This window comes from Mus caroli, unplaced genomic scaffold (genome assembly GCF_978045245.1).
Source record: "Mus caroli unplaced genomic scaffold, Mus_caroli_1 scaffold_11, whole genome shotgun sequence".
In the NCBI taxonomy this organism is placed as follows: domain Eukaryota; kingdom Metazoa; phylum Chordata; class Mammalia; order Rodentia; family Muridae; genus Mus; species Mus caroli.
The window spans coordinates 62,639,057-62,650,941 of record NW_028227266.1 but is presented as its reverse complement, the minus strand read 5'-3'; the positions used below and the strand labels follow the sequence as shown (position 1 = coordinate 62,650,941).

At 53.8% G+C, this 11,885-nt stretch overlaps 1 protein-coding gene across 1 annotated transcript in view; it reads left to right on the top strand.

Annotated features, from left to right (window-relative positions):
* Positions 1–7,260: 7,260 nt before the first annotated feature.
* Positions 7,261–11,885, top strand: part of Smad6 (SMAD family member 6) — a 69,538-nt gene continuing 64,913 nt past the window's right edge. The window contains exons 1-2 of the mRNA XM_029481554.2: positions 7,261–7,776; positions 7,861–9,204. Coding sequence (XP_029337414.1) covers positions 8,382–9,204 — 823 coding nt within the window. The 5' untranslated portion in view covers positions 7,261–7,776; positions 7,861–8,381. The remainder of the gene's footprint in view (positions 7,777–7,860; positions 9,205–11,885) is intronic.

Below are 11,885 nucleotides of genomic sequence, written 5' to 3'. Positions count from 1 at the left end.
GAACAGTGACACCCCCAACTGCTCAGCCACATGATCTCAGTCACATTCCTCTGGGACCTGGGAGCAGGTCCTATCGGTTCTGAAGCTCATTTATCAGGGGGTTCAGCAGGCAAGTCCTTCCGTGTGTTCTTTAGTGAGTTCCTTAGTGAGTCCGACCCGCCTGACTCAAAACTCCTACCATGGCCAAGGCAGCCACTTTGCCGAGAGAGATGGCCTGCCCCAGAGACTTCGTTTTCAGCATTGCTACTAATTTAGTGGTCTCACCTGGTAATGACTGGCTCCATTCTCACCTCACTAATATGGTTCACTGAGCCCTTATTCCATGTCAGATACCGTGTTTATCTGTCGTCATGTGTGCATGTGCACGTGTGTGCATGTACGTTGAAGCCTGTGTTCAATCTTGAGTGTCCTCCTTTCTCAAGCACTGTCTTTTTTGAGACAGAATCACTCACTGGCCTGGAACTTGCCAATTAAAGCTAGGCTGGCTGGCCAGGAAACCCTAGGGCTCCACTTGTCTCCATTGCTAGGATTACAAGCATGTACCACTGTGCCCATGTTTTATATTTCTATTAATTTTAATTAGGTGTATGTGTTTATGACTTTCATGTGGGTGTACGCGGATTCCTGGGGAGGTCACAGACACTGGATCCCCTCCCTGGAGCTGGAGTTACAAGTTTGGTTGTGAGCAGTTTGGTGTGAGTGCTAGGAACTGAACTCAGGTCCTCTGGAAGAGTAACAATCACTTTTGACCACTGACCCATCAATCTATCCAGCTGCCATGCCTGACTTTTTTTCATGTGTGTTTTGGGAACTGAGCTCAGCTTGTAAGGTAATTATTTTTCAGACTGAGCCCTCTCTCCCAGAGTCTCTAGACACTGAACTTTGATCTTCCAAATAGCCTTCTAATGGCACAACCATTTAAGACTCATATTATTATAAACTAGATAGATGTGGTAGTACAAGCCTGGAAGCCTAGTGCCGGGGAGGTGGAGGCAGGAGGATTGCAAGTATTAGGACAACCTGGGTTAACCACGGATTTCCAGGCCAATTTGGGCTTCATAGCAAGACCCTTTCTCAGGTAGGGGGAAAAAAAGGAGAAGGAAAAGAACAGAATTACACAGTGCAGAAGAAACATCTGGGAGGTTTCTCAGCTGTAGCATGTTCACCTCAGAAGAGTGAGGCCCTAGATTCAATCTCCATCATCATATTATCAACCCACTACAAAATGTCCTCCAAATAGGGGGAGGAGGAAGAAGAGGAGGAAGAAGAGGAAGAGGAGGAGGAGGAGTGAGAGAGGACTCAGGTAGTCTGTCTAAGCCAGTCATCTGGTGGACAAATGGGATGCCATTTGTCTAGGTCACCTGGACCGGTGGCCCAGTCTCTTATCCATTGGTCTATCCTGCCTGAAGCTGTCCTCTGTGCAGGTGACCCGGGGTGGCTAGAATAATACCAGCAACTGGTTCAGGAGTGCTATGAAAATACACCCCCTGCCCCCCACCCCGCCTCCCCAATTACAAGGCACAAACCAAAGGAATCATCTTTTCTGAGAGACAATGAGACAAATGAAACAAAACCAAAGAGGGAGACGTTAGATACTGATCAACCTGGTGTCACATAGCCACTGGCGATCCCAGGGTCATTTGGTATGATACACAGATAAATAGACTTACTTGATGCACAAGTCAACCTATGTCTTTTAAAAAAGCGATAAATGTAACTAATGTCCTGCCTTTGTAGATGTTATTAATTACAAACGGAACTGAGTGCTGGAGCCATAGTTCAGGGGATAAGAGGCTTGCCCCTACGGCAGGGGACCCGGGTTCAGCCCATAGCACCCACATGGCAGGTTAAAACCATTTGGAACTCCAGTTCCAGGGGACCTGACACCTTCTTCTGGTCCTTAGGGTACCAAGTACATACATGATATACAGATCTACATGCAGGCAGACACACACACACACAAAAACAAAACCCAAAGTGTCTTTGATCTCCAGCACTATATAACAGAACACAGAGTTGACTATATATCAAGCTAGAGGCCAGCCTGGATTACATGAGACCCTATCTCAAAAACTATAAATAAATGCCAAATGGCCTGGCATTTCATCTTCAAAAAGTGACTGCACACTCTTAAGCACGTGACAGCAGAGGCTGGATATATGTGTCTCAGACCAATCTCTGCTTCCACCCTGGTCCAGGCCTCCTCTGACTCTCCCAGCCAGGCTCCTGCTCCCGCCTGGGCAGCAGGCTATTCTCTACATGCAGTTAGGTGGAACCTAGTAAAACAGAAAGCCAGCCTGGGCTAAGTGGCCTAGCACAGCGGTAGAACACTCAGCCTGGGCTAAGTGGCCTAGCACAGCGGTAGAACACTCAGCTAGCACGCACACAGCCCAGGGGTTGGTCCTGCATATCAACCACATAACCTAGAAAGCAGGTTCTGCCTCTCCCTTGCTCAGGACCTTCAGTGGCTCCCAAATGACCTGGAACACAAGCCAAAGACCCACCAATGGTTTGCATGGTTTGCATGGGCCCACATCTGCCCCGAGTATTTCTCTGACTTCTTTACCTCTGTGAAGCCTTGGGAATGTTCTAAACACATGCGTTCCAGTCATGAGTCTGCCTGGGGGCTCTTGTGCTCACTGCTATCCATGCCTGCAGCTGTTTGCAAGCAGACTGTGAGGGAAAACCCCCTGCCCCAACTACCACTATGACGTCAATGTCACCACCAAGACCTCAACCCAATTATGTCCCCAAATAAAATGTCATTCCCTCACTCCAATGTCACCTTCTCAGGGAAGTCTTCCCTGATATATGCCTCCCTGTCCCCCGACACTCCTCTTTCCTCTTCTTTTTTTCACTTTGGCCGTGGCGTCTTGTTTTCAGTGTGCTGAGCACCCTGCTCCTTTGGTTGTGGTCTGTCTCTTTCTCACTAGATTCCATGAACTCTGGAATTACTGGACTTGGCCTATTGCAGGTTCCCCAGCTCTGGGAGGAGGAGGTGGGCACTCAGCAGGAGCTCAATAAACACCAATAAGCACAGAGCTCCATTAGAGTATATAGGCATCCCCTGACCCCACAAGGAAGAGTCTGTAGCATGTATCAGAATTCCAGAAGGGCTGTCTATCACTTTCAAGTGTGTCCCAACTTTTCCACTTGGGTTTATGTTGGCCAAGTAGATTTGCTTTCCAAAGGAGTAGACAACATCCCTTAGCCAGTGGGTCCTAGGGTTGGAATATAACATTTGAGCATATAGTATAATTCTTCTCCTAGAGTTAATAAGCAGGGCCTGGGCATTTGAATCAGTTTCTGGGCAGTGGGTTATGATGAATCTTCTTGTCAATCCATTTAGTCATGGTGAGAGGTGGCTATGCTTTTTGTGTAACTTCTTTGTTTGTAAACCATGCTCCCTAGATCCAGGTCCCTTCCCATCACTCAGAAGCAAGCTCTAGCCTCAGTGACTTCTGCTGTTTCATGCCATAGTCCTTACTAGTTAATGTGGAAACTTCCTAGGGGCAAAAGACCAACTTTTTTTTTTTTTTCTCTGTAGAACCAGGTGCTAAGGAGCCACACACTCACTCACCTGGTCTCAACTCTGCCACCTACTGGCCGTAGGAGCAGAAACAAAATAGCCTACCATCTGTTTCCTGAGCTTTGAAGAAGAGTCTAGGAACAAGACCTTCTTCCTTGTGTTGCTGGGAGGGTTGGAGAAGATGGTGCCTAGGAGAGTCTAGCTGGGGGAGCATGGGGGCTCGGTGAAGTGGGAATTTTAACTCAGCCACCCTGCAGGTTGTTCTGGTGCCAGGAGAAGTGAGGCAAGAACTGTCTCAGACAGGAGCGTGTCCAGTGGTCTTATTCTGATTCACACTGATGTGGGTGGCCTAGCCTGGCTACTTGGGATCTCTGCCCTTATGGGCCTTTGTTTCAGGGGAAAGAGCATGGAACTGTGCTGTCGTAAGTGGGGTGATACTGAAATGAGGAATCATGGAGTGCTCTGAGGAGAGAGAGGAAGGAGGGGACAGGTGTGAAGCTAAGGGGTCAGCTACTTCTTCCTGGGTGACTTCCTGCAAATGCAGAACCTTAATGATGAGAGTCCAGCCTTCCTCCTTTCCCCTCTCTTCCTTATATCCCAGGGACTCCCAGCCTGGCAGTTTAGTAGGGTGGAGGTCAGAGCTGCCACTCTGCAGGTCTGTGCAGCTGGCCACCACTGCACACACCCTCTAGTGGTTATAAGGTGTGTCAAGTCCTGAGCTGGATGGGCCTGAGGAGGAGCAGCCCTTCAGCTCCTTCTAAGGCTGCTTGTCACTCAGCTTTGGCAGCTGTCCCTAGCTGGCATGATGATTGCTATTCCCATTTTACAGAGGATAACCCACACTTACCCAGTTGGAGAAGTACCATAGTAGCATCAGTCCTGGACTCAGGCTTACCAGACTCTGGTTGTAGTGCAGGGGCATCCTTTCTAGGCTACATTACCCCACCCTATATCTATCTCCTAGTGAACATGGGCCAAGAGGCTAAATGTTGCTTAAGTTAGCAGCCCTCTTATTTATTCCTTTATTTAATTGTTTGTTTCATGTGTGTTTGTGGTATATGTGTTATGAGTGTATATATATATATGCTTGAGGCCAGAGGTTGGCATTGTCTGCTTGACTACTCTCCACCTTCCTCATTTATTTGTTTATTTATTTATGAAGGAGAGAGCTCCAGGAATCTGCCTCTGTTTGCCCCTCCCCCACAACCTTCCATATCTCAATTCTGGGTTTGCTGGCCAGCATTGTTGGGCCTGGCTTCCCCCCCTGCCCCCCATGGACCACTGGACCATCCAATTCGGGTTGTCATGGTGAACACTTTAGTGATATGCCATCTCTCCAGCGCCTAGCTTAAGGTAGCAGGCTTCTTAAGGGCCTGTTTTAGTCTCTCCTAGCCTGGTATACCTCAGGGAGAGATGCTTGTGCTCAGAGTAAGGAGCGGGAGGGACAGAAAGTCTCAACTCATACTCCTCGCCAGGAGTAGGGATGTGGGGAGACTTCTGTAAGGATCCTCCCCTACTGTGAGGGAGGCCTTGCAGATTGTCTACAGGCAGGGAACCCCTCTTTCAGGAGTCTTGGTGTCTTTGACACTCATACTTCTTTCTAGCTGGGTTCAAGTCCCACCCCGACCAGGGATGACAAACTTGTACAGGCTATTGTGTCCAAGGCCTTGGCACTCTATATAATGGTGGTTGCCAGCCACCGTCATCTCCAGAGTCTTGTAGTGGGGATTTGTGGCCTCCGTATGAAATGTCCATCCAGCAGGTCTAATAGAGGCAGTACCGTGCACCATATCTGGGAAACCACACCCCTAAAAGCGATGTTGTGACATCACATAGTTACATGCCTCTCCCTGCTGTTGGGGAGTGGGGGGTGAGAACTCGGAGCTCTCTGGTTTTGGTGTCTTAGTGCTCTCAATAGATTTCAAATTAAATGAGCAAGTTTCTGTGCCTCAGTTTCTCATCTGTACACAGAGAAAATAAAACCCATTAGGTGTTTAGGCTTGAAACTTCTGCTACCATGGTGAAGAAAGAGCTCAAAGCTCTTATTGTAACCCAGACGCAAGGCAACAAAATCTTCCTAAGAGAGAGCATAATTGGCTTCTCTTTGTATTTATTATTTTATTTTGGGAGACTTTTGGAGACAGGGTCTTACACAGGCCCAGGCTGGCTTCCAGGTCTCTGTGTAGCCCAGGGGAAGCACTGAACTCCTGATTCTCTTCCCTCTACCTGTACTCATGGGTGTGCACAACCCTGTAGGCTCTCTTTGCGTTTTAGGATCATCAACTTCTTCAGAGATGAAACGGAAGCTAAAAGACAAGTTTGTGTGGGCGCTTCTTGCCCACTTTTGATGTGTGCACTTATTAGTAGGCGATTTCCTAGAATCTTGAGAAACCAAGGCCAGGACAGCTACTCATATTCATCTTGGCCAAAATAGTGAAAGGTGGGTGTGACAATCGGCCCTGCAGCACTGGAGTACCTGGTTCCAGGTAAGACTCAGGGAAGTAGTCTGTATCTTTCCTACACACACGGCCCTTCCCCCAGCGCACTTCCAGACCTGGTCCTGGACTTGCACGCCACCTTCGCTACAGCAGTCCAGAGCACAGGTATCCTAAAGGGGATCACAAGTCCGCGCCCCATCCTCCCCACTCCGCCTCCCGCGGGGTGCGGCGTCAAGCCCCAGGCCAATGAGAGTAGCGGAATCTCTTTCATTGAGCTCGGGGCCCCGCTCCTGCCCGGAAGGGGGCGTGGTGCTGCGCCGGGGGTGGGGCCGCGGCGCGCCAGGGGAGGGCGGGGCCGGCCCTGCGGCTGGGCCAATCGGCGCCACGCCCGGGAGGGGGAGGGGGAACCAGGCCTTTTTTCCCCTCCGCGCGGGGCCAATCCTGACTTTACAAGCTTGAACTTTTGCCACCCTCGGACTAGCAAGCACGCCCGAGGAGGTACCCCGCCGCGCCGGCTCCAGGGCAGGAGCGGCCTTAACCCTTCCCATGCCGGGTCCCCAAGTCTGTCCCCAACTTGCCCCCGTTTTTATAGTGAAACATAACTGGGGAAAGCACGCCCCTCCATCACTCTCGAAGGGGCATAAGGTAAATCCTCGAAGGGAGAAGAAAGCGCCTGGCCTTGAAAGGAGTCTAGGACGCCAGGCGGGAGAGTCCAGGCGACCAAGAGGAGCCATCCAAGAGCACTCCTGCCTCTACCCCACCCTGTCCAAGTCCCCACCTCGGGCTATCCTGGAGCTCCCTCGATCCCCCGTCCCCCAGTGTAGCCTAGGCGGAGAGACCCCTAATTTTGGGCAGGGGGTGCGTGGAGCCTTCATAGGTCACGGAAGAAACCCGCTATCCCAACTTCGCCGCCGCCCCCCAACTCCCCAGAGACGGAGGGCAGGAAGGCGCGCACACACGCCCATTTTTATTAGCCCGCGCTGAGGATGGGGGTTTGGACTGACTTTAAAGTGCTATGCGCGTTTGCAAGTTTGGGCACAAGCCAGAGAGAGGCAAAGGGCTGCCTTGGAGTCCGGGTCGCGGTGGGTTCACCTAGCAGAGCTGGACAGCAGGGTGTGAGTGTTTGTTAGCGCGTGTGCGGGACCGCTGGTATCCGTGCCCAAGGCACGACGTGAGCTTGAGAGTGAGTCGCGGGCACTGTCAGCCTCGGGGCGGGGGTGCTGGGGCGGGCGAGGGGCGGGGGCCCGGGTTCGGCCCGCCCCGGGAACCAGCCCCCTCGGAGCCTCGGGCTCAGCAATGGGACGTGTTCTCCTTTAAGAGTTAAGAAACTTGAAACCTTGTTTGCGCAACAATCAGCGCCGCGGAGCCGCCAAAGTGTCTAGACTGGCATATGATGGGAGGCAGCCAATGACTCCGCGGCGCTCCTCCGGGGGCCCTCAGTGTGCGTTTGAGGAGAACAAAAAAGAGAGAGAGCGCCGAGCGGGGGAACGAGCGAGGGAGCTGAGTCCAGAGAAAGAGCCGCCGGGCGCTGCCTCGCCAAACCTCGCTGGGACCGCGGGGCCACCAGGAGGCACTTTGGTGAAGGGGGGCGGGGGGGTCGACCTCGGCAGCCGCGGCGCCCGAAGCGACCCAGCGCAGCGTGGGGCGGGCTGCGACCTCTGCTTCGGTGGATTGCATTTTTAATTAAGGATTCCTAGCAGCTCTTTGGGATTTTTTTTCCGGCTTCCACTCATGCGTTGACACCCGCGTTCAGGAGAGACTTGCCCCAAGTGCACCGAGCGCCCGGGACCTGAGACGGAATTGCTTTTCGTGCGTGCAAAATCCAAGCATTTTGAGTTTTGTTTGGGACCTTTTTCTTGCTTTGCTTTTATTTTTATTTTTATTTTGTTGCAGGGATCTGGGAGTTATCCACAAGCCTTAGTTTCGGATCCTGCAGGGAAAGCCCATGTAGCATAGCTCTTGGATTTTGAAGGCAGAGTTGTGCAGACACATTTGGGGGGCACGACGCAAGCGCTTTGTGCTCGTGTACCAGCCGCGCAACTTTTGAAGGCTCGCCGGCCCATGCAGGGTGTCTCTAGCATCGTTTCGCTGGTGGCTTCCCTAAGGCTCCAAAGCAGCTGGAGTTGAGCGGTCCCGGCCCATCGTGATCCATGTAGCCCGCTGGTCCCTCGTGGACTGCGGCTCAACACGCGCGTGTTCCCGGCCCGGCCCGGCTTGGCCCGGCGCGAGCTCCCTCATGTTGCAGCCCTGCGGTGCCCCTTCGACGACAGGCTGTGCGCGGTCTGCACGGCGCCCCGCGGCAGAGCTTCATGTGGGGCTGCGGCCCGCTCAGCCGGCGCCTCGTTGAGGGAACGGACCCCCGGTAACCGGAGACCGCCTCCCCTCCCACCACCCCAGGCGCCAAAGGGTATCGTATGTTCAGGTCTAAACGCTCGGGGCTGGTGCGGCGACTTTGGCGAAGTCGTGTGGTCCCTGATCGGGAGGAAGGCAGCGGCGGCGGCGGCGGTGGTGTCGAAGAGGATGGGAGCCTGGGCAGCCGAGCTGAGCCTGCCCCGCGGGCACGAGAGGGCGGAGGCTGCAGCCGCTCCGAAGTCCGCTCGGTAGCCCCGCGGCGGCCCCGGGACGCGGTGGGACCGCGAGGCGCCCCGATCGCGGGCAGGCGCCGGCGCACGGGGGGCCTCCCGAGGCCCGTGTCGGAGTCGGGGGCCGGGGCTGGGGGCTCCCCGCTGGATGTGGCGGAGCCTGGAGGCCCAGGCTGGCTGCCTGAGAGTGACTGCGAGACGGTGACCTGCTGTCTCTTCTCCGAACGGGACGCTGCAGGCGCGCCCCGGGACTCTGGCGATCCCCAAGCCAGACAGTCCCCGGAGCCGGAGGAGGGCGGCGGGCCTCGGAGTCGCGAAGCCCGCTCGCGGCTGCTGCTTCTGGAGCAGGAGCTCAAGACGGTCACGTACTCGCTGCTCAAGAGGCTCAAGGAGCGTTCGCTGGACACGCTGTTGGAGGCTGTGGAATCCCGAGGCGGCGTGCCGGGCGGCTGCGTGCTGGTGCCGCGCGCCGACCTCCGCTTGGGCGGCCAGCCCGCGCCACCGCAGCTGCTGCTCGGCCGCCTCTTCCGCTGGCCAGACCTGCAGCACGCAGTGGAGCTGAAACCCCTGTGCGGCTGCCACAGCTTTACCGCCGCCGCCGACGGGCCCACGGTGTGTTGCAACCCCTACCACTTCAGCCGGCTCTGCGGGCCAGGTGAGCGTGCGCAGGGTCGCCTCGACCTCTGACTATACCGTCCTGGTCCCTTTCCCTTTCCCAATCTCTTTGTTGGATACGCTAGGGATGCCCCCCCCGACCCCCCAGTACTGGGAGCCTGCAGGGGATTGAGGAAAGTTGAGGGCTAGATGTCTGCAATTTCAGATGGTAACTTTATTTTGTGGTACCGGCGAAGTGAGAAAGGGACACGTTCGGGTTTCCATATGCAGCCTCTGGGATTTAAAGAAGATTGCAGCTCTGTGAAACGGGATAGTAAGCCATGGAGAGGCCAAAGGTGGAAATGCCACCTCTCCTTTGGGGACTCACCTCAGTCAGTACCCAGCTTCTAGCATTTGTACGCATATCCTATACCCCTGATCTGCTCTTCCCCACCCAGGTAGGTATGGCTGTGAAGCTGTCTGTAGGGAAATCACGCCTAACGTCAGAAGTGTTTGCAAAGATGTTTGACTTTGTCCCTTTCTGTAGTTTGAGCCCAGACTCTGCAGGGCAAACCCTCTTGTTTGCAACATCCTTTGGGATGGAATGCCAGGCTTTTCCATCGTCACGGCTCTTAATTCTGGCCTTTAGCTTACCTCTGAGGGACCTGAGGCATCTGGGAGTCAGAGGCTGCTAGCTCTTTTGTTACCCTGAGAACTGGCCCCTTTGTTCTCCTGGGATCTTCTGCACACACCCTACCTTAACTTAGCCTTGCTTAGCTAGGCAGGCTCAGGTGCAGGAGCAGAGGTGAGGAGAGCTGAAAGACCCTGACAGTCCAGAAAGTGAACACACACACACACACACACACACACACACACACACACTTTCTGTACCACGAGGAACACTCGCTGTAGGTGTAGGTGAATACATCCAATGGCATTGCATTTGCAGGAGAAAATGGAACAGGTAGTTAGTTACTGGCTGGCTGTTGGCTCTTGGTTCTCCTCAGTGTGGGCCAGCAGCATCGGAAGCCTGACTTCTCCCCTGTATAGAGGAGGGCCTAGTGGCGTGATGAGAAAGGAAGTTTCCCTCCCATTATTTTGGCTCCTGATGTACTTCCCTCATGGTCTCTTCAGGTACAGTGTAGACACTCTGGATAGTCCTTGGCCTGTGCCTGTGCTGGGCTTTCTGTGCCTGGAGGCTCATTGACAGCTTCCCCTGTTGGAAACTGCTCTCTCTTTCTCTGGGGGAGGGGGACTCTTATTTGTGGTTGTATTGCCTCCCTTGTATTTTTGTTTGGAAGATCGATGGTGGGACCCACTACACTCTTCTAATAAGGCCCTAGTGAATCGTCTGTCACCAAGTCACAGTACTAGCCAGTTTGTTAAGCATCACTCAGTGCCAGGTACTCTGTGTGGTGGGGAGGGAACTGAGTCGGAGTCATACTGTCAAGAAATCTTCCTCGGAGGTGGGAAGAAAGGAGAAGGAGGTAAGGGGGTGGGGCTAGGTCAGTGGTCTGAGCCACCAGTAGGGCTGTGGGCGTGCATGTAACTGGATCACCTCTGGGAGTGCCTTGCCTTTAACCTGGAGCAGCCTCAGAGGAGGGGGTGGACCTAAAGAGGGCTTGCGCAGGTGGGTGGACCGGAAAAGGAGGGGTGAAAAGCTGGAGGCTTTAGGACCCACTCAGTTCCTATCTTTGCCCTTCGAGTTGGCCCTGCTTAACCGCGGAGAAGTTGAGGGAGACCTGATCAACTGTAGACCTAGGCTTAGTGACCTTGGAAGAGTGTGTTTTAGTATAGGAGGGCTCTAGAAAACATGTTCAACTGAACTGAGTATTGGAACTTAATACCCTGCCTCCTTCCATTGAAGCTCTTCCCCGTTGGGAGAGGGGCGCCATGTAGCATGTGTCTGTTCCCCGCTTCTACAAGCTACAAACCTAGGAGGACCCTAGTCAGCCAACTGGGGGCATCTCTGAAGACTGGTTGTGGAAAAGAAGCAAGAGTTTCCAGTATGCCTGGTTGACCATCTTGCCTTCCCTGGGACTGAGGACCGGGGAAGCCCTTTGCTGCCCACCCGCCCCCGGGGCTGGCCGCCAGCCTGGCTCCTAGAAATGGGCGGGCACATAGCTGGGGTTCAGCCGAGCGCGTCCTGATAAGGAGACCGCTCCTCCCAACTTTCCAGCTCAGGGAAGAAGGCTGAGGCATGGGGCAGGCAGACAACAGACAGACTGACTGACTGGGCATACCACTAGAGTAAAGTGCACGGGAACACCCAGCACCAGTCGTTCCGTGCCTGGCCTCCACCCTCAAGGAGTCCCAGTGTCAAGACCTGTGGGAAGTGTGGTTAGTCCCCTTCTGAGTGTGGCAAGTTGATGGCCCTGGCCTCCTCCTATCTGTAAAGTTCTGAGTTAGCCTGAACGACTGAGGTGAAGAGGTAGTGATGGGTAGATTGGAGGTAGTGATGGGTAGATTATAGGTTCCTTGGGCTTCATCTCAGGAACTGGTGTTATGCACAGAAGCCTCACCCAGAGTACCAGTCTCAGTGCATGATCTAGTCTGGGGGCCCCTGGGAGTTACCTTTCCCGGGGCCTTTCTGTTTAGGACTAAAGGCTGCACTGAGTTTGGTGGCTGCCTATGTGGACGGAAATGTGGAGAAATACTTTAATCACAGCTCTGACCTGTTTATAGAGTTCCTTTCTCCTGCAAGTATCCATTAACTCTGGAATGAATCTCCTGCTCTCTGCG